Consider the following 23,260-nt stretch of genomic DNA (forward strand, 5'->3'; position numbering starts at 1 on the left):
AAACAGCCTCAGTCTCCCCCCAGGACCACTAAAACAGGCTCAGTCTCCCCCAGGACCACTAAAACAGCCTCAGTCTCCCCCAGGACCACTAAAATACAACCCCACTATCACCACCTTGTCTCGTATAAACGGCGATATCCTCGTAATATAAACACCGGAGAGGCTGCCTACCTAGTACCACCCCCCACCCCACCTTCCCCCGACTAAAGGGGTGTGCCTCCACGCCCCCCCCCCCATCACAACCCATTACCCCCTCTCCCCCCATCACAACCCATTCCCCCCTCTCCCCCCATTACTACGCCCCCCCCCACACCAGCGTCTAGTCCTTGGCAACAATAAAATATTCTCACCAGACGCCTAATGGCGGCCATAATACGCAATATCTGGCACCTACACAAAAAATTAATTAAATCTGGCTGAGTACAACGTTAGAGGCGAGGTACGAGGAGTGACGGGGAGGGGGGGGGGGAGCAGGGGGGCCACAGCATTGCTTTGTTCACACTAAGTGTAAAAAAGAATAAAAAACAATAAAATGGGTGCTGATATGTAGCCTAGAGTTGCCAAGTCTCACAAGACTCGCTCTTAACCAAGTCAATTTGTTAGAGATAATTGTTTATGATATTCATTTGATGGCAATGTCACGGATGTGTTCAGTACATGTACATAATATTTACCCCACAGAGGTCATCCATAACTTGTCTCCCGGAAAAAAGCCCAACCACTTAGGTTGGACGGTAGAACAACGGTCTGGCTTCATGCAAGTCGGTCGCTCGTTCAATCCCCGACCGTTCAAGTGTTTGGGTACCATTCCTTCCCCTCACCCGTGAAGCCAAGGTGCAGGTGTGTGAGGCCAAGACCCAGGTCAGCCCTCGCGAGCCTCACTGGTCTTTTGTAACCCGTCCTCTTAATACTATGTCACTTTTCGCTGGTATGCGCACTATGGCCAAAAATGGACGTAATTTAAAATGAAATCGGCTCACGAAAGTGACGTACTGTCCCGTTTTCTGCTCGAGTCCTCCGGCTTACTCGGTTAGGTTAGGAGAGGAAACTTTCAATTAACGGTTTTCATGACGTTTTGAAACTTAATTTTAAGGATAACTTCCTGCCCTCCTAACCTACCAGAGGATCCTTAACTTGCTGTTTTGGAAAAAAATACAAAATTTATTTTCAATTTTAATTTCATTTTCAAACTATGTCCATTTTCGGTCATATGGACAAACGGCCAAATTCAGACGTAATTTGTAAGAGTACAGGTTGGGTAAACATTACTATACTTAACATATCACATCCTACATCCTCCTTAAAAGTTTGACCCCGAAGTCCCTGTGAGCATCACCTAAATGGGTCAAAAACACAAAAAACGAAATGGACCAAAATGGAACCCAAATTAACCCAAATTAACGGTAATATGCGAGCGTGGAGACCAAATGGAAAAGCCTTGTATGCTTCAGGCTAGCCAGATCCCCCCGCCCCCCCTTCCCCCATTCCTAGACAAAATATTTGGAAGGACTATCAAAAGCGCGGGAACCTGGCAATTGTCCAGCGGAGTAACTGACCTATATACCCACGGAAACCAAAATTATTTACCTGAATAACAAAAGGTTATACGGTTTATATAGGAGCGGACTATAGGAGCCGGTCGGCCGAGCGGGCAGTACGCTGGACTTGTGATCCTGTGGTCCTGGGTTCGATCCCAGGCTCCGGAAAGAAACATGGGCAGTTTCTTTCTCCCTATGCCCCTGTTACCTAGCAGTAAAATAGGTACCTGCGTGTTAGTCAGCTGTCACGGGCTGCTTCCTGGTGGTGGAGGCCTGGTCGAGGACCGGGCCGCAGGGACACTAAAGCCCCGAAATCATCTCAAGATAACCTCAAGATAGGTCATAAAAGTATTTGTGTGTACGTCTGATACCATACTACTTGTGTAAAGGAGGAATGTATATGTTTATCTCTCAGAATGTTCGGTAATATGTTTATTGTTTGTGATGTGTGTGTATGTATGTATTAACACGATGTACTGAACGGGGTGAGAATAGCTTGAGCTACCTCATCCCTTTGTGTGGATTTTACCTCAATAAACTTATTTCAATTTCAATTTCAAACACCACCACAACACATCAGGTGAGACGACTTCTTGTTTCTCTGGCAATGACCGCGAGCAAGAAAGTTCTCTTTCAAGACCACATTACACCTTTAACCTCAAGGAAGCTAATTTGATGCTTGCTACATCCTACTTACAGTCATACCACCTCCACTCTAATCCTTTAATAATTCGCATTAGCGCACTACACGTCGTCTTGTGCGCTACATTCTCTACATGATGTTATTTTACAGAAAGTTTAAATTTTTAAATTTTGCCCCGAGGGGCGAGTTTATTGGGCAGCGCCACTCATCCTGTGAGTGGACACACCGCCATAGTGACAGTATTGGGCAGCGTCACTCATCTTGTGAGTGGACACACCGCCATAGTGACAGTATTGGGCAGCGTCACTCATCTTGTGAGTGGACACACCGCCATAGTGACAGTATTGGGCAGCGCCACTCATCTTGTGAGTGGACACACCGCCATAGTGACAGTATTGGGCAGCGCCACTCATCTTGTGAGTGGACACACCGCCATAGTGACAGTATTGGGCAGCGCCACTCATCTTGTGAGTGGACACACCGCCATAGTGACAGTATTGGGCAGCGTCACTCATCCTGTGAGTGGACACACCGCCATAGTGACAGTATTGGGCAGCGTCACTCATCTTGTGAGTGGACACACCGCCATAGTGACAGTATTGGGCAGCGCCACTCATCCTGTGAGTGGACACACCACCATAGTGTCAGTATTGGGCAGCGTCACTCATCTTGTGAGTGGACACACCGCCATAGTGACAGTATTGGGCAGCGCCACTCATCCTGTGAGTGGACACACCACCATAGTGTCAGTATTGGGCAGCGTCACTCATCTTGTGAGTGGACACACCGCCATAGCAGCATGTACAACACTCCCCAATAGGAAGAAAACCCGCTGGGTTGTTCATCCTGTCACTTGTACCCAGACACAGCTGGGACTTGCTTAACTGTCTCAAGTGAACAGCTCCTCAAACAAGAAGATTAACATTTATCAACCAGAAAGTTATTCTGTACGTGTTAAAAGTCTAAGGCTTTGCATCTTTAAAGACGTCTAACATAGACTAGTGTATGTCTAGGGAACGTGGAGCCTCAGCTTGATGAAATATTAAACACCTGGTGCTGGTGTTGGAGCGCCAACGGAAAAAGGGGACATGATCACCATATACAAAAGTCTCAGGGGGGAATATATGACGAAGCAGCCTGGGACAGACTACCAGACCTGACTGCTCGAGGCCTCTCATCCCCGAGGTCAACACTCCTTGACCTGGTAAGTGAACCGAGGGCAGGAGGAGACAATGACCGGTGTACCTGACATGTGGAGAGCCGCCATCTTGCCTGTGGCCGGGGAGACCAAGCCAGCCTCCACCGGGAAGAACCACCACTCTCTCCAGGGAATTTTTTATTATTATTATTATTATTATTATTATTATTATTATTAGTATTTACCACAAACGTGGCCAGACATTTACAATGCTAACCAGCATATATACATTTTCTTCTGTCCTCCATGGACAGGGTTAGAGATGTGTTAAACATATAGTTCAAGGGTTTATTGAACACTCAACCACAGAAGGTGATTCCGTGCTTTTAAAATGCTAAGCTAACCTACATACGTAATACATAGATACACAGATTTACGTATGCCCTACATAAAGTGTTCGATGTGACTTTTACATAGTGTCATTAATGTGCATTTACAAAGGTGAAATGTAATTCTGATCAGCTTCCATATATACTTTATACACATACATATATATACACACACCCTCATATCAACTCTTACAGTGCTACCTGATTCTTCGTAGATGGCCTATACAAACAGGCCATTTACAGGTACATTCAATACACACCACAAACGCATCTCCTGGCTGTAATGGAAAAGTTTACAGAGGCGTATAATGGGCACGGGAAACCTACTTTAATAGTCCACGCGGAGGGTGTCAGTATTACACACGAGTTGAAACTATAATCAACTTCTTGAATGGAATTCCAATTCTTGTAGGCAGTCGAATAGTGTACATACATGTACGTTAGCTGTCAAAGTGGCCACTGTCAGAGCACTCTTGACAGTGGGGCAGGCGTAGTGTATCCTGGAGGAGGATAAACTTGGGCAAGATCTTTGCCCTATCTTGAGGTTATCTTGAGATGATTTCAGGGCTTAGTGTCCCCGCGGCCCGGTCCTCGTTCAGGCCTCCACCCCCAGGAAGCAGCCCGTGACAGCTGACTAACTTCCAGGTACCCATTTACTGCTAGGTAACAGGAGCATCAGAGTGAAAGAAACTCTGCCCATTGTCTCTCGCCGGTGCCCGGGATCGAACCCGGGTCCACAGGATCACGCGTCCAGTGTTCTGTCCGCTCAGTCACCGACTCCCTCCCGGTGGAGGGAGGCGTATTGCCCTGCGTATTTATTAGCAAATAAATCACTGGATTTTAGGTAAAGAGCCTAAAATGATGACAAGTTACCTCGCGACATTTATAACAAACATTTCTAGCAAGTCAGTGAGAGTGTGGTAAGGTGACGGCCCGAGTGTCTGAGCACTGGTGCTGGCCTCCGTCCTCACGGCCCTCACAAGTGCTACAGCCCTACTGCCTCGCTCCCATATATTGATACAACACAAATTCTAACATTTTCCTTCTATAGTAATTCCGGGACGTGCCAGTGGCGGACGTTAGCAGTGGGCGTGCCAGTGGCGGACGTTAGCAGTGGGCGTGCCAGTGGCGGACGTTAGCAGTGGGCGTGCCAGTGGCGGACGTTAGCAGTGGGCGTGCCGGTAGGGGGGTGGTGGGCGTGCTGGTAGGGGGCAGGCACTACACATACGGCCTGCTCTTCTACACATTCACTAACTCATTTGACGTTGTAGCACTTGTCAACGCACGCACACTGCTACAGGTTCAGTGGTCTGCTGCATCAAACCAATGTATATTACATGGATATAATTCAGCTCAGCCCAGCAGTTACAGACGTGTCTATATTGCCCCCCCTAGTGTGTAGCCTCTCAGAAACTGTAACGGATGGGGGGGGGGAGGGAGGAAGGGGGAGAGAGAGGGGGGTGAGAGGAGGGGGGTGAGAGGAGGGGGGTGAGAGGGGGGGAGAGAGAGGGGGGGGAGAGAGAGGGGGGGGAGAGAGAGAGGGGAGAGAGAGAGGGGGGGAGAGAGAGAGGGGGGGAGAGAGAGAGGGGGGGAGAGAGAGAGGGGGGGGAGAGGAGGGGGGTGAGAGGAGGGGAGAGAGAGGGGGGGGGAGAGAGAGAGGGGGGGGGAGAGAGAGAGGGGGGGAGAGAGAGAGGGGGGGGAGAGAGAGAGGGGGGGAGAGAGAGAGGGGGGGAGAGAGAGAGGGGGGGGAGAGAGAGAGGGGGGGAGAGAGAGAGGGGGGGGAGAGAGGGGGGGAGAGAGAGAGGGGGGGAGAGAGAGAGGGGGGGAGAGAGAGAGAGGGGAGAGAGAGAGAGGGGAGAGAGAGAGAGGGGAGAGAGAGAGGGGGGAGAGAGAGAGAGAGGGGAGAGAGAGAGGGGGGAGAGGGGGAGAGAGAGAGAGAGAGGGGAGAGAGAGAGAGGGGAGAGAGAGAGGGGGGAGAGAGAGAGAGGGGAGAGAGAGAGAGGGGAGAGAGAGAGAGGGGAGAGAGAGAGAGGGGAGTGACAGACAGACAGAGAGAGAGGCAGACAGACAGACACAGAGAGCGAGACAGACAGACAAAGGCAAACCTCAGCCTCCAGTGTTTACCCGCCGGCAGCATAACCTCCCCCCAAGTACTGGGTTCCTGCACTTCACCGTACCGCAACATTGCCAGTCAGGTCTGGAGGGCGTATAAGCCACGCTCCTACACTAACTCTCACACCATTTTTCACATCCATGTTGGCATCACCGGTGAAGAGCCACAGGTTTTTTTTTTAGGTTGAAAAATGCACCTTCACTCGACGGCTAATGAATAAAATTCTTATACTACTGATCTCGTTAACAATTCTAAAGCATCTCAGTTGCTTATTGATCGACGCGGTCTATGCAATCTTGGCGTTGTTCTACCTTGAGGCTACCTTGAGGTGCTTCCGGGGCTTAGTGTCCCCGCGGCCCGGTCGTCGACCAGGCCTCCTGGTTGCTGGACTGATCAACCAGGCTGTTAGACGCGGCTGCTCGCAGCCTGACGTATGAGTCACAGCCTGGTTGATCAGGTAATTAGGTAATCAGGTAATCACCCATCCAGAGCCCAGTTCTAACCGACAATGTTGACTAATATTTAAACTATTGTGTCGGATCTATACGAATCCAGTGTTACCAAACATCCCGTCCTCCAAACAAAGACCCAAAAGTGATTCCATCCACCCGCCAAACCCCAGCTGTTTATGAATGAACAACGGTTTACACACGACTCACAACTGATGACGCAACCCGTCCTCGACTCAAGTCCATTACATTCAGCGGTCAACCCCACAGACGCATTCATAAATTTTAACATGCTGTTCATTCAAAACGGGAATTTTCGCAAGTATAAATTAATATTATAATATATTAGCATATTGTGCATATATAGGTATAGGATAGGTTATGTTTGGTGTTTAGGTTCTGTTGGCGATTATTTGTATTTGTAGTACGTGGGTGAAGCATTTACAGCGTTGTGGTTCGAACAAAACTCGTCATTGAAACACTTGTTCCGGATATGTTCGAACGTCAGCAGTTGTGAGTCGTGTGTAAACCGCTTTTCATTCATAAACAGGGGGTTTGGCGGGTGCATGGAATCACTTTTGGATCTTTGTTTGGAGGACGGGCTGGATGACGTCCGAACACCTCCGGAACAAGTGCTTCACTGACGACTTTTGTTCGAACCACAACGCTGTAAATGCTTCACCCGCGTACTACAAATACAAATAATCGCCAACAGAACCTAAACACCTAACCTAACCTATGCCTATATATGCACAATATCCTAATATATTATAGTATTAATTTGTATGAGACAATTCCCGTTTGGAATGAACAGCATGTAAAAATTAATGAATGCGTCTGTGGGGTCGACCGCTGGATGGAATGGACTTGAGTCGAGGACGGGTTGAACAAATGCTTCACCCACGTATTTCAAATTCAAATAATCGCCAACAGAACCTAAACACCTAACTCAACCTTCCACAACCCGACTACCACCGTCAGCACCAGACTACCACAACCCAACTACTGGTGACCAAGGCTCCATAAAACAGTCGTGTCAGCGCCTGGGTGTGCAGCACCAGCGCTTTCCACATTTATGTGCGGGAGTAAGAGAGAGAGAGTAAGAGTAAGAGAGAGAGAGTAAGAGAGAGAGAGAGAGTAAGAGAGAGAGTAAAAGAGAGAGAGTAAGAGAGAGAGTAAAAGAGAGAGTAAGAGAGAGAGAGAGTAAGAGAGAGAGAGTAAGAGAGAGAGAGTAAGAGAGAGAGAGTAAGAGAGAGAGAGAGTAAGAGAGAGAGAGAGTAAGAGAGAGAGAGAGAGAGAGAGAGAGAGAGAGAGAGAGAGTAAGAGAGAGAGAGTAAGAGAGAGAAAGAGAGAGAGAGAGTAAGAGAGAGTAAGAGAGAGAGAGAGTAAGAGAGAGAGAGTAAGAGAGAGAGAGTAAGAGAGAAAGAGTAAGAGAGAAAGAGAGTAAGAGAGAGAGAGAGCGTAAGAGAAAGAGAGAGTAAGAGAGAGAGAGTACGAGAGAGACTGACTGAGGCTTACCGACTCGTTACAAATTGAACGCATAATTTTCAATGCTAGCCTAATCGTAAAGAACGTTTGTGTATGAGACTTAGTTAAAAGAACCAGGGGGGGGGGGGCAGGTGGTAGGGGACGTGAAGTGGAGGAGGTGTCAGCCTAATACTGGCAGGAGTGACCACCACCTCCACCCCTCCACCAGCACCCAAATCTGAGACCTCTCCTGACGCTCCAGCCTCCGCCACCCTCCTTGCTACGCTACGAAGGAGGCGCGGACTCTAGTTCAATAATACTTATAGTGGCGTATCCCGCCTCCATCCTCCCAGACACTCCACTACTTCCTGGCCCAGGCGGCGGACGGCCTTGCTCCACACACACACACACACACTACTACCGCCACCACAGGCACCTCTGACACTACACCATGACGACCACAGCCACCATAACTGGTGACTAGGCACCCTGGCGGTGCCAGTGACAATAATCACCCCAGCTAGCCTGCCCGCCATTGTGGGGAGCTACACAATGGCGCGTCACCAAACAATGTGGGCAGGAGTATGTGTGGTGTGAAGGCGATCTTGAAGGTGCCTAGTCTCGGCAGAAAAGGGGAAATGGGAGGGAAGAGGGGAGCACGGGTGATTCTTTCCCTTGACACTTTGTTAAGGCTTCCATGGACTCTCACTATCATGCTTCCTATCACACCCAAACTCACTGCTACCTCTCACTATTATCATACTGCTACTCATTCTTTCACCTTCTCACTTGCCACATGATTCACCCCCACGGTGTTATCTTGAGATGATTTCGGGGCTTTAGTGTCCCCGCGGCCCGGTTCTCGACCAGGCCTCCATCCCCAGGAAGCAGCCCGTGACAGCTGACTAACTCCCAGGTACCTATTTACTGCTAGGTAACAGGGCCATCAGGGTGAAAAACTCTGCTCATCGTTTCTCGCCGGCGCCCGGGATCGAACCCGGGACCACAGGATCACGCGTCCAGTGTTCTGTCCGCTCAGCCACCGGCTCCCGTGTTCCCACAAGGACAGATCTCCACAGAGACTGGCGGGATGGTAGGTAGAATCCACCCTATGCAGGCGATGAGTCACAATAGCGTGGCTAAATTATGTCGACCAGACCACACACTAGAAGGTGAAGGGACGACGACGTTTCGGTCCGTCCTGGACCATTCTCAAGTCGAAACGTCGTCGTCCCTTCACCTTCTAGTGTGTGGTCTGGCCAACAACACAGACTGCCAATCCAATGTGACTCAGATTACACCATTAATACAATTGTCTCTTGTCACGGGGTAGGAAACACGACTCCCAAGATATTCTCATTTTCTCGTGTAACTTGTGTGAAGAATACGCAAGAAATGTTTTCCCTGTGGGCCGGTCACTCCTCCCTCCTTCAAAGACGCCACAGGAGTGACACACACGGGATGAAAGTATAAACCTTTTGATGCGAGTAATTATGAAAAGAAGGCGCCAAGCCGGCAACACTGTACAGCACCTCTTTGATGCAGACTAAAAGCCACTTTTGCATCTTGACATCAAACATGATAATATGGCGTTTAATTTGGAAGCTAAATTGCAGTAGAAAAATGAGAGATAGAAGAATGAGAGGTGCCAAGGGAAGGTGAAGTGGCAATAACACATAACTCACTGAATCTAGTCAGCTTGATTTAGTAGGCTTCAGGTAAATCTAATTTTTGCATGATATTGCTATCATGGGACTCGTGATAGCACGCCTCATTTTGACGTATACTTCACCAAAGGTCAAAAAATCGTACTTGAAAATGGTAGCGGCTCGCGACATTGACGTACTGTCCCGTTTTCTGTTTTGGTTCCTCTGGAACGTTAAGATAAGGGCACTTTAGTACGACACTTTCTTGATGTTGGGAACGCCAGCGAGAACGGTCTCCTTGGGAAACACTCTAGGAATACGTCTGTAATAATCCCAGTTCTCTCCCCCCCCCCCCCACCTCAACCACTTGGGCTGGACGGTAGAGTGACGGTCTCGCTTCATGCAGGTCTGCGTTCAATCTCCGACCGTCCAAGTGGTTGGGCACCATTCCCTTCCCTCCGTCCCATCCCAAATCCTTATCCTGACCCCTTCCAAGTGCTATACAGTAGTAATGACTTGGAGCTTCCTCCTCATAGTCCCCCCCCCCACCCCCTGTACGTGTATCAGTACCTGTTACTTACAGTGTACCTTGTTACAGCATGTGTAGCTACACGTGTTTGGTTATCACTGTACCTGAACATTAACTGCCATATTACTGTACCAGCACTTGTTACTACACCTACACTTACTCGCGTGTGGCTTCATGCGTTACCACACCTGTGACTACACTTATCGCTACACCTGTGGCTGTACGTGTTAACCTACACCTGTCGTCTGAACGTCTTGTCAACACTGTGGAGAAATACCCGACGGACCACTGGAACATTATCTAACACAGTGCACAGTTACAAACCCAATAAGATTTCAACTACGATTCAACAGAGCAGAATAAGTTGTTAAACACATGGGGCAAAATCTAACTGAAGCGACCAAACGAGTCATAACTACTCGTACTCCGCCCAAGTAAAACAGCAACAAGCAACACTTAGTGGGCCAGCCAGAGGCTTAGGACCCGCGCAGGAATTTCCCTAAAAAAACTGAACGTTTTAAGCGTTTCCATTTCAGAACTTGCTATTATAGGCCTATCTAGCCAGTGTAGTTACTATAACAGTACCCAGACTACTTACCTCTGTGCATTGTTTTGATTTTTTCTAGTAACACAAATGAAGTGGATCATACAATAAAGGATATGCATAATGATATATAGAGTAATGATGTCATGACATGTGGCAATGCAAGGGAGGAAACCATCAAGAGAAAGCGCCAAGCTATCACGACTATATAGCACTTGGAAGGGGTCAGGATAAGAATTTGGGATAGGACGGGGGGGGGGGGGAAGGAATGGTGCCCAACCACTTGGACGGTCGGGGGATTGAACGCAGACCTGCATGAAGCGAGACCGTCACTCTACCGTCCAGTCCTAGTGGTGATAAGCTTAAAACGAAGAATAAGCTACGGAACATTGTATTTTGCGAAGGGTCAGGGGTGACCTGAGGGGTAAAGTTGCGCCAAGTTGAAGTGGCCAACAGCCCAGGGGAAGCATCAGCTGAGAGGAGTTTCATCTGCATTACGACACGGCCCGACACCACTCTGTATAGTGAGGTCAAACTGGCTCTATTCTAACTTCTAAACAAGTTATAAAAGGATGGGAAAACGTGGAAGGTAGAAAGGCATGTCCGAATTTTAGACTTGAAGCCTCGGCTTTGTGCTGGAACGTGGTAACCAGGACTTCGATATGACCCGTCAGCTGGAACAACCGTGGACATCTTCAAGAGAAAACTGGACAGTTTTCTAAGAGAAGTTCCGGATCAGCCGGGCTGTGGTGAGTATGTGGGCCTGCGGGCCGCTCCAAGCAACAGCCTGGTGGACCAAACTCTCACAGGTCAAGCCTGGCCTCGGGCCGGGCTTGGGGAGTAGAAGAACTCCCAGAACCCCATCAACCAGGTATGAACTAGAGTCCAGTCGAAGACACGCACAACCAGCACAAGGCTACTCCCAAAACTTAGTGCTGAGCTACGACGACAAACTGAAGAAGCTAAAGATAGCCTAACATCAGTTGAAAGAAGAATCTGAGACAGCATGATGCACAGAATTTATTTAATTATGGGTAACGACAACCTACACTGAAATACGATGTTTATTTTGAGGACCAGCAGACGGAAAAGACATCTATCTACACAAACACGTGATGTTTGGAAGAACTTTTGTTCAGTACATACGACAAGAGGAAGGAAAGTATCGGGTGTGCTGGCATGTGGCGGCCGCCAGTTGCCACCGTGGGGCCTACAACTGCTGCAGGAGAAGATGTAGAACCATGGTTCTACACATACTCTTACGTAACAAACACTATAATAAAGATCAATAAAAATATAGATACGGATAGCTATTTTTTTAAATTTAAAAAAATAGCTATTTTATCATAGCTATGATAAAATAATAACTACAGATAGCTGTTATAAAATAATAGCTACGAATATATTATAAAATAATAGCTATTACGGATATACACACTTATATTGCTAGTTGAGAGGCGTAATCAACAAGTACGATGAGGAAACAACCAATTAGGCCTGGGTTAATTAGATTATATTACCGTAGCCTACATCAAACATTAAAGTATTAATGGAATGTTTTTATTGTCATATAAATGAACAGGCGTTTACATTTCGAGGCCTATTTGTTTTCAACACAAACTTATAGTAATATTATTTGCCTATGAAATGTATGTAAGAGAAACTCCCTCTTCTCCGGGTGTCACAGAGCAAAGTCGGCACCACAGGTGAAGTTGGGTTTGTGTCAAGACGACGGCACTGGTACAAATCTATCAGCTGGACGTACCTGGTTCATGGGGTTCTGGGAGTTCTTCTACTCCCCAAGCCCGGCCCGAGGCCAGGCTTGACTTGTGAGGGTTTGGTCCACTAGGCTGTTGCTTGGAGAGGCCCGCAGGCCCACATATCCGCCACAGCCCGATTGGTCCGGCACTCCTTGGAGGAAACAATCTAGTTTCCTCTTGAAGATGTTCCACCCCAACACAAACGGGCGTTCACCAAAGCGCCTAAGAAACTTAATCATCACAATTAAAAACGTCTGCTTGTGCAGTACTTCTTGTCATCGGCTTCCGCCAGGACGTGGGACAAATGTCAATTCACCTGACTGGCCACAATCTTCGTAAATAATAATGGCGTTCTCCAGTTTCTTCGCCATTTGATGTTTGAGTTGACCAAGCATATTCCACAAACAATACCCAGGAAAAAAATGTGAGCAATAACACTAACTCGGCGAAATAGACCAGTCAGTAGGCCTAGTCAAACAGTCGTCGAAACAACTTTATCTCTTAGCTTGTGGTGTTTATTTTGATGAACTGCCACTTGAAGGCAGTTATATAAATGATTCGAGTCGTGGTTCGAGTCTCCTCCAGCCCAGGTGAAAGAAATTATTATTATTAATCTAGAAGCATACTACGTCATATTGCCTTCTAGAACCTTCCAACGTCGCCTGCCTTGAGCAAGAAATGTCCTACTCCCCCCCCCCCACAACCCACACCCTCCCCCCATCCCAGGATTCTGCATGGGTCTTTCCAGTCCCTTATGCGAAATGAAATCCGGTAACATCAAAATTGCATTCATTCTTATACGACCTAAGTTCGTCTAACATGACAATGATGACATGAATAATACAGTAGAAAAGAGGCGTAAGCGCGATAACTCTCATATAGCCTTTATAGCAGGATATATGCTAGGCCATACCATATAGCCCAGGATGTATGCTAGGCTATATCATATAGCCCAGGATGTATGCTAGGCTATATCATATAGCCCAGGATGTATGCTAGGCTATATCATATAGCCCAGGATGTATGCTAGGCTATATCATATAGCCCAGGATGTATGCTAGGCTATATCATATAGCCCAGGATGTATGCTAGGCTATATCATATAGCCCAGGATGTATGCTAGGCTATATCATATAGCCCAGGATGTATGCTAGGCTATATCATATATCATCCTGGGCTATATATGATATAGCCCAGGATGTATGCTAGGCTATATCATATAGCCCAGGATGTATGCTAGGCTATATCATATAGCCCAGGATGTATGCTAGGCTATATCATATAGCCCAGGATGTATGCTAGGCTATACCATATAGCCCAGGATGTATGCTTATGCTAGGCTATATCATAAAGTCCAAATGTATGCTAGGCTATGGGTAACACCATGACAGCATAAAATTAAAAATGCAAAACAAATAGGCCTATTTATATTAAGAGATTTTACGTATACATTACGAGGAACTTTATTTTTAACACATTGTTCACGTCCTCGGTTACAACAGTTATAACAACACTGCACAGCAAGGAAAACACTGCACAGCAAGGAGAAATCTTTCTTACCCGTAGAGAAGCGCAGCGCCAGCAATGCCTCCGCCCAGTTGAGCCAGGACAAACATGGCGGCTCTCAGGGGGGACACACGCCGGGTCACAGCTAGTGATATTGTCACCGCCGGGTTCACGTGCCCTCCTGACACCTGTGGGAGGAACCACAAAACACACCGTAAGTTATCATTATGAGCAAGTATGAGGCCAAGGCCGAGAAGGCAGGTAATTATCAAAAGAAAGCGCAAAGCCGGTATGGATACATAGTATTGGAAATACAAATTTCCTAGCATCCTGAAGATCAGGACTTAATACTGGGAAACAGTTGAGTGTCTTAAGAGGAACAATGCAGTTCTAACAGTAAAGTGCAGGGGTCTGCTCCCCATCAAGTGCCCCGGTGTTAATGTGTGTCTAGACACACTTCCAAATTCCTGTTTAAGTGATAGAAAGAGAAAGGTCACGGGGGGGGGGAGGTCATATTTGATGGCACCTAATTTGTTCCTCGTAGAAGCTATCTATCTACTTCTCAAACGGTTGCAATATGAATGACTAAATTTTGTGAACTGGCTTCTACTAGGTCATTAGAGGCTATACACATTTTGATGATACTAATTCTTTCTGCCTTGAGTATCTGATTTCAGACCTTGACTGCTGTTTGTCATCATGAGTTATATTTGTGTGAGATGGTATACCTGGTTGATACCTGGTTGATGGGGTTCTGGGAGTTGTTCTACTCCCCAAGCCCGGCCCGAGGCCAGGCTTGACTTGTGAGAGTTTGGTCCACCAGGCTGTTGCTTGGTATCTATCATACAAGAGATTCTAACCCTATGTTCGTCAAGCAGGTTATTTATGATCACCAATATGGCTAGAAACTCTGCAAAAACTACAGATTTATACCTGCTGAGGATGAGATACACAATCAATGTTGAATTTCTAACACCCCGGGATAATACGTCTTAAGTGCTCACATGGTCCTCCAGTCAACTACAACAACAAACAATTGTCGATTTATGCAATGTAACTGTACCTGACCATATATGAAAAGCATCAAGTTTTTCTGCAAAAATAAGTGCCTGGTTGAAGAGGAAAAGGACAAGACCCAACCTTCGTAAGCACGAGAATAAAGGAAACTATTGACAATAGGTTATCTTGAGATGATTTCGGGGCTTAGCGTCCCCGCGGCCCGGTCCTCGACCAGGCCTCCACCCCCAGGAAGCAGCCCGTGACAGCTGACTAACTCCCAGGTACCTATTTACTGCTAGGTAACAGGGGCATCAGGGTGAAAGAAACTCTGCCCATTGCTTCTTGCCCGCGCCCGGGATCGAACCCGGGACCACAGGATCACGCGTGCAATGTTCCGTCCGCTCAGCCACCGGCTCCCCTACCTATCAGGCCTTGCGAATGCAGCTATTATTATTCATCCACACCCACAATATATTTGTCTAAGCTACGCTACAATTAACCGAACAGCAAATAGGTACCTGGGAGTTAGGGAAGTGTTGTGGGTTGTATCCAGGAGACGATCAGCCGTTGGCCTAAAAGCATTTTAGTAAACCTAACAGGCTTCCTATTCCCCGACATGCCTGGTTGATACCTGGTTGATGGGGTTCTGGGAGTTGTTCTACTCCCCAAGCCCGGCCCAAGGCCAGGCTTGACTTGTGAGTGACATGAGAAACTACTGCACCTAGCAACGTGTTCTATAAATCTATGAATACTGTATTTCCAAACCAGACTTTTGTTATTTTTTTTAATACAAGCTTATCCAATTTATGGGAGAAAGTTGACAAATTGGTCCATAATTTTTATAATATTTTGACATCCACAAAACATTTAACATTTAGTACTGAAACAACCTAAACCAAGGAGACGGGGTGAGGCACCATCTTCTTGAAGTTATCTTGAGATAATTTCGGGGCTTTAGTGTCCCTCCGGCCCGGTCCTCGACCAGGCCTCCACCCCCAGGAAACAGCCCGTGACAGCTGACTAACACCCAGGTACCTATTTTACTGCTAGGTAACAGGGGCATAGGGTGAAAGAAACTCTGCCCATTGTTTCTCGTCGGCGCCCGGGATCGAACCCGGGACCACAGAATCACAAGACCAGCGTGCTGTCCGCTCGGCCGACCGGGTCCCGATAAACCATATGTTTACTAAACAAACAACAATCAAAGGGGCCTGACAGCTGAGTGGACAGCGCTCGGGATTCGTAGGCCTGAGTCCTGAAGTTCTGCCGGTGGAGGCGGAAACAAATAGGTAGTTTCCTTCAACCTAATGCGCCTGTCCACCTAGCTGTAAATAGGTACCTGGTAGTTAGACAGCTGCTACGGGCTGCTTCCTAGGGGTGTGTAACAAAAAGGAAGCCTGGTCGAGGACTGGGCCGCGGGGACGCTAAGCCCCGAAATCACCTCAAGATAATTCAAGATCAAGGCCACTGCCCTGAATGTTCCATTCAATTTCAACGTGTAATTTAGCCGTTTATGCAATAATTCGTTTATATGCAATAATGGATTAAATGAAAAAATATGGGGAGGGAATATTACTGACCTTAACAAAAAAATAATGATAATATGGTTCACTAGCCAAGTCAACCACAATCCATCCATTTCCAGAGACGACCACCTGACACAGACGACCACCTGACACAGACGACCACCTGTCACAGACGACCACCTGACACAGACGACCGCCTGACACAGACGACCGCCTGACACAGACGACCGCCTGACACAGACGACCACCTGACACAGACGACCGCCTGACACAGACGACCGCCTGACACAGACGACCACCTGACACAGACGACCACCTGTCACATACGACCACCTGTCACATACGACCACCTATCACAGGCGACCACCTGACACAGACGACCACCTGACACAGACGACCACCTGACACAGACGACCACCTGTCACAGACGACCACCTGACACAGACGACCACCTGACACAGACGACCACCTGACACAGACGACCACCTATCACAGACGACCACCTATCACAGGCGACCACCTGACAGACGACCACCTGTCACAGGCGACCACCTGACACATACGACACTAAGCTACCTGGGAACTCGGGGCTACCAGGTTGTCGGGTTTCTCTGGCAAATGTACGACGAGGCAAAAAAAAAAAACGCTGGGGAAGGTGTAGAGGTGCAAAGAAAAAAATGAGAAGGAAATAATCTAAATAAAGAAGGAATTGAAGTAATATAGGAATGGGAAATAATGAAGGAATGGAAAATAATAAAGGAATGGGAAGAAATAAAGGGAAAGAAGGAATGTAATGAAGGAATGGTACAGATCCTAAATATATAATTTGACTTTAAATCCTATGATATAATGGTATAAACCTACGATATAATGTCATAAACCTATGATATAATGTTTAGGTAGGAATACTCACCTAAATAAATAATATAAATCTCTGGGGTGTAGAGTTCAATTAACTCCCTACAAAAATTGCAATGCTTCCCAACGTAGCAAATTCCCTCTAAGCTGATTAAAAAACGCGAGTCTGGAAATATTAAATAAAAAAAAATCTTCCCGTTGGTTAAAACCTTACAACACTTCCCGTAATTAAAATGGGCACATGTGGGGGGCAGTGGCGTGAGCTGTGGGAAGTAAGCTTTAATAATCTGGAACAATTTTTATTTATATTACTTCTAAGCTGCATCACTTATGAACCCATCTCTGCCCTTGTGTGGCAGTGCACAGTAGAAAGTTGTTTTCACATATCCATACATTAAAACATTGATTGTAACCATGATATTATATATGTGCTTCAGCCTACAGTTTAGACCTATTGTCTTATGTATGACCCTCTGTCCTGCGTGACAGTGAATACCAGCATTATCCTCACTTTAATAAGACTATCAAAATCCTCAGATTAGGCAAAATTGTAATTAATTTTGTCAATAAAGATGTTAATAATAATAAATAATAATCTGGAAGGTTATGCGAGAATAGTTCTCCTACCCAACACCTACCCAACCATTCACTTAGTTTGGGAACTTTGATTGCTGAACAATGTTACGGGGCTGCAAGGTGTATTCCTGACAGGAATATACATCCTGATTTACTCTATTTTATATCATTAATTTGTGTGTGTGTTTTGACCTAATCGTAGAACTAAATATATTAATTTGGGAAACGAAATAGATGTATGGTTAACTTTTGTTGGTAAAGCGTGACTGAGGGTTTACCTAGAGGGCGTATTTGTCACATCTTAAGCATAGGGGGAGGGGGTAGAAATAGCCTAAGCTACTCTATCCCTTTGAGATGTATTTATTGCTTATCTCAATAAACATACTTGAACTTGAATTAAGCATAGGATATGTACATTTCGCAACAGATTTTTTTTTCAGAAAGTTTGTCCAAAATAAGTTCACGTTTTCTGTCCCCCTTTACACTCTTATATAAGTTTTCAGATCTCGCCATTGTTGTCTCTCTCCTGTGAGCCCTCTACCAACTTCCGGGTTTATCTTGCCATATTTTTATTTTTATTTTTATCTATCTCTCTCTCCTTCCATTCATTCTTTTCCTTCATTACTTCCCATTTCTTCCTTAGATTATTTCCTTTCTCGTTTTTTCTTTGTACCTCAACCCCCTTCCCCACTGTTTTTTTTTTTTTTGCCGCGTCAAGAAAGCATTACCCAGCATTTGTCAGAGAAACCCGACAACCACTATCTTGAGGTTATCTTGAGATGACTTCGGGGCTTAACATACAATACCACGAAAATACTATCCGAGCTGCCAAACAATTCTCTTCTAGAAGTGTATATTAAAAGTGTAAGGCAGGGTATGTTACCCGGCCGCTGAACACACGGACTTAAAAAAACAATACCCAAACCAAATTCACAAAAATTCGGACCAATCTCTGACATCCCGACCCAACCACTTGGGCTGAACAGTAGAGCGACGGTCTCGCTTCCTGCAGGTCTACGTTCAATCCCCGACTGTCCAAGTGGTTGGGCACGATTCCTTTCTCCCGTCCCATCCTAAATCCTTGTCCTAATGCCTTCCAAGTGCTATATAGGCGTAATGGCTTGGCGCTTTCCCCCTGATAATCCCTCCCTCTCTGACATCCTGTATATGTAAAGTTCTTGAGAGGATTATACTCGACAGGTTAATGTTTCAAATTAGACCACAACTTGCACGCAACCTGTGTGGTTCCCTTGCCGGAAGAAGCACAAACTTCCTCTGCTGAATAACTAACCGTATTAGTCTGTATTGGTCTGCATTGGTCTGCATTGGTCTGCATTGGTCCGTATTGGTCTGCAAACTGCTTTTGACACAGCAGAAGGCTAATCTTAGAACAACTAGCCTCTTTTAGAGTAACGGGAACACTGCTGACAAGGCTCAAGGGGTTCTTGAGTAACAGAACGGAGTCATTAGACGAGAACTCCTGGATGGATTTGAAGAAAGTAGAACAGTGCAAACTGGAACTAGCAGGTCCATTGTTTATCACAATGAAATGTGTGAAGTAGACCATGTTTATGGGGCAAGTAACAAAGTCAGTAGACTAACAGACGTTGTCACAGCTCAAATAAGTATATCTGGCAGTTCGGCTTGTATAGGAATCTAGATGAAATAAAGTGTAAAGTGTGTGGACAAAGACAGGGACACACTCGAACACTATATCTTGGACTGTAGTAAAATTGAGCCATTTAGAGATAAATCTAAGCTCACGTTGTGAGCAACCTATCTTATTACCCAGGATAAAATACCTGAAATCCTTGCACTGTATCCATATTTTGCTTCCAGTAAATGCGATTAAGAAACAAGTAGTGTATTGTGAAGACTAATAATAAACAGCAGCTCCCTAATGACTAATACAGTACTTGATTCAATCTCGTGTTCTAGATGACACCTTCATATTGCATCCAAAGTTTGCAAGTGCCTGCTACTGATCACATACACAACGACTGATTATCCTGCAAGACAGGGAATTCTTAGCATTTCACAGCAAGTTCTTATTGGACACTATGGAAACCCTTCATATAGTCTAGGGTAGCTGCATTAATGCACATGTACCCAATATGATAGAAAAAATGCCCTCTATGAGGTCTTACTCCCAATATTGTTAGCACTCAATTAACAATTACTCTTTTTGAGCCTCTCAAAAGTGCAATTATAACGTTATTATTTTTTCTATGGAAAGAAGATACCTAATGCTGGGGTTTACGTGGGGGGGGGGGGTTAGTTGTGGGCCTGCGGGCCACTGAGAGCATTACCACTGTGTATAAAAATGCACCAGTTTTGCCTAAGCAGACGAGTCAGAACCTAGGTAACCCACCTAACAATGTGTGTATGCTGTATATACAGTATATGTATGTGTAATAAACAAAAATTGTAACTAGCTTCATAAGCGTGAAGCTAGTTAAGTAATTGGGTGTTACTTAGCTAAATGGAATTACGGGGCTCAGTTCTTGAACCCATTATGTGCCTCTAACCCTTTCCACCGCCACCCTCGGGATGGGTATGGGGGTTACCTTGCGATGATTTTGGGGCTCAATGTCCCCGCGGCCCGGTCTTCGACCAGGCCTCCTAAATTAAACTGCATAATAAAGTAATACTTGACCTACCAACTGAAGTAACAGCTTGACGGGGCAATTTATCACCAAACAAGCTTGACCTCTGACTGGATTTTGAAGGAACTCTCAAAACCCTCTATGTGGACGTAACGTCAATTACATGAGTTTCTAGACAGACTTATTACAGCCCAGGAAGCTATACACAATACACTGACAATATGTAAGACAACAATGAGAAAGTGGTGTCAGTAAGTCTATACAGCACTTGGAAGGTATACGAGGTCACGGTGCTGGGATATCATCGGTGTCAACCCACTTGGACCATCGGGGATCGAACGACGACCCTGCAAGAAGCGAGGTCATCGTTCTACATATAGGCTATCAGCGTAATTAAAATTCATGTGACCTTGACCTTTGACCATGTGATTAAAATATCTTTATTTTGCAATAAGCATCAATGCCACACTTAGAAAGAACGTGGAGGCTGTTGTGGGCAGACATTAAAACCTTATTACGACGGGTATATACTAGTGAAGGTGTAGAGACTTACGGGCTCACCATAGCCCGTGCTACATGACATTTCGTTCAGAGTAGTTAAATCAAAAACACCAAAAACAGGGGTAGAGACCCACCTGGCCGAAGCTGTGGACGAGGACAGCCATGGCGAAGCCGGCCACCAGGGATATGGTGAGCTGACCCTCCTGCGTGAGGGTCTTGCCCGTCCAGGGGCTGTAGGCGCCACACACCAAGAACACGTAGAACACCGTGGCCAGGCACTCTGCTATCACCGCCCGCCACAGCTCCAGGGTGCGCACCTCGGCGATCATGGGAGGCCTGGGGGGCGGGCTGGTGGTCTCCTGACGAAGGCCCTCCAGCTTGTCCAGGAGGGCCACCAGCTGGGCATCCACGCTGGTCACCCCGCTGCCCATGGCGGTACTCGCCATCCTCACAACACCCTACAACCACCACGCCCTCAACCAATCACTCAATTCCTTTTACTTTGTCATTGTCTTCGCTTACAGTGGAAAAAGAATTCTCGCCTATACACACTTAAAACAATGAACTCTATGCACAACGTTCGTTCCCTGACCATCCAGTTATCCTTTGTCAGAGATAATGTTCCGGTAAACACACTCACAAAAATGAACACTTGGATAATACTACTGTAGCGAATGCCGCCTCGAATCAATCTTAATTATTTACCAACAAGAGAGCACAAGAAGCACCACATGGTTCCACGAGTCAACGGAACGTGCATGACCACCTCCCTCTGTGACTACATAAGCTCGACTGAGTGAAGTTGTAACCCGGACCCAGGGAGCGTATGATATGGCAACGCTGCTGTTGTCTTATATCTAATTGGCATATTTCTTTATCTATTCATATGTGTCTTCGTAAGTACCTTAATAATGTAAAGTTATCAATGACTAATTCTCTAAAGCTTACGTAATCAAATAATAATTACACACGTACGCGTAGAAAGACATGGGACAACTTCGTACGCCTGTCAGCGGTGTACATTCAAAACGCCATTTACAGGTCTCATTTACGATATTTTTGTCGTGGTTCAGAATTTTTCAGTATTTTTGCATTGTATTTCATTGTGTCATTGCATTTGAAATACAATAATATGCATTACCATTGTATTTCATTGATAATTTTCTTGTGTCATATAAAAAGGGGAAAGCAGTGCAGAGTTTTGCCTTCGTATTATTAATATAAATGATGATAGAGATGACGTGAGAATAAGTCGAGGAATCTCACATTAAGTTATTTGAGCTCCTTCTGGAGGTCCAGTTCATAGGCTACACATAATAATAATAATAATAATAATAATAATAATAATAATAATAATAATAATAATAATAATAATTCGTTCTTCATTAACATTACATTTATTGTTTATTAAATTGAGTTGTTTATAGTTTGTAGTCAACAGCGAGAACAATATGTAGGCCTATACGTTCAAAGGTACATTTAGGCCTATACGTTCAAAGGTCCATGTAGGCCTATACGTTCAAAGGTCCACGTAGGCCTATACGTTCAAAGGTCCATGTAGGCCTATACGTTCAAAGGTCCATGTAGGCCTATACGTTCAAAGGTCCATGTAGGCCTATACGTTCAAAGGTCCATGTAGGCCTATACGTTCAAAGGTCCATGTAGGCCTATACGTTCAAAAGTGCAGGTAGGCCTATACGTTCAAAGGTGCAGGTAGGCCTATACGTTCAAAGGTCCATGTAGGCTTATACGTTCAAAGGTCCATGTAGGCCTATACGTTCAAAGGTCCATGTAGGCCTATACGTTCAAAGGTCCATGTAGGCCTATACGTTCAAAGGTGTATGTAGGCCTTACACGTTCAAAGGTGCATGCAGGATTATACATTTAAATTTATGTAGAAATATACGATCGGCGGTGAATATCGTATAAGGGAATTTGTTATACACTTGATCTGTTGTTGCCATCGGAGGCGGCTAGTTTATTGTGCGCCCCATACTCCTGTGAGCGGTAGTATTTGTGCACCCCATACTCCTGTGAGCGGTAGTTTATTGTGCGCCCCATATTCCTGTGAGCGGTAGTTTATTGTGCACCCCATACTCCTGTGAGCGGTAGTATTTGTGCACCCCATACTCCTGTGAGCGGTAGTTTATTGTGCACCCCATACTCCTGTGAACGGTAGTTTATTGTGCACCCCATACTCCTGTGAGCGGTAGTTTATTGTGCACCCCATACTCCTGTGAGCGGTAGTTTATTGTGCACCACATACTCATCCAGTGAGCGATAGTTTATTGTGCACCCCATACTCCTGTGAGCGGTAGTTTATTGTGCACCCCATACTCCTGTGAGCGGTAGTTTATTGTGCACCCCATACTCCTGTGAGCGGTAGTTTATTGTGCACCCCATACTCCTGTGAGCGGTAGTATTTGTGCACCCCATACTCCTGTGAGCGGTAGTTTATTGTGCACCCCATAC

At 46.0% G+C, this 23,260-nt stretch overlaps 1 protein-coding gene across 2 annotated transcripts in view; it reads right to left on the minus strand.

Moving 5' to 3' along the window:
* LOC123766465 (neurogenic protein big brain) overlaps positions 1-21,590 on the minus strand; it is a 216,130-nt gene extending 194,540 nt beyond the window's left edge. For both annotated transcript variants that reach the window (XM_045755584.2, XM_045755583.2), the window contains exons 1-2: positions 20,923-21,590; positions 13,777-13,910 (exon numbers count right to left, since the gene is read on the minus strand). In XM_045755584.2, coding sequence (XP_045611540.1) covers positions 13,777-13,910; positions 20,923-21,234 — 446 coding nt within the window. In that variant the 5' untranslated portion in view covers positions 21,235-21,590. The remainder of the gene's footprint in view (positions 1-13,776; positions 13,911-20,922) is intronic.
* Positions 21,591-23,260: the final 1,670 nt, after the last annotated feature.

Source organism: Procambarus clarkii, chromosome 62 (genome assembly GCF_040958095.1).
Source record: "Procambarus clarkii isolate CNS0578487 chromosome 62, FALCON_Pclarkii_2.0, whole genome shotgun sequence".
Taxonomy (NCBI): domain Eukaryota; kingdom Metazoa; phylum Arthropoda; class Malacostraca; order Decapoda; family Cambaridae; genus Procambarus; species Procambarus clarkii.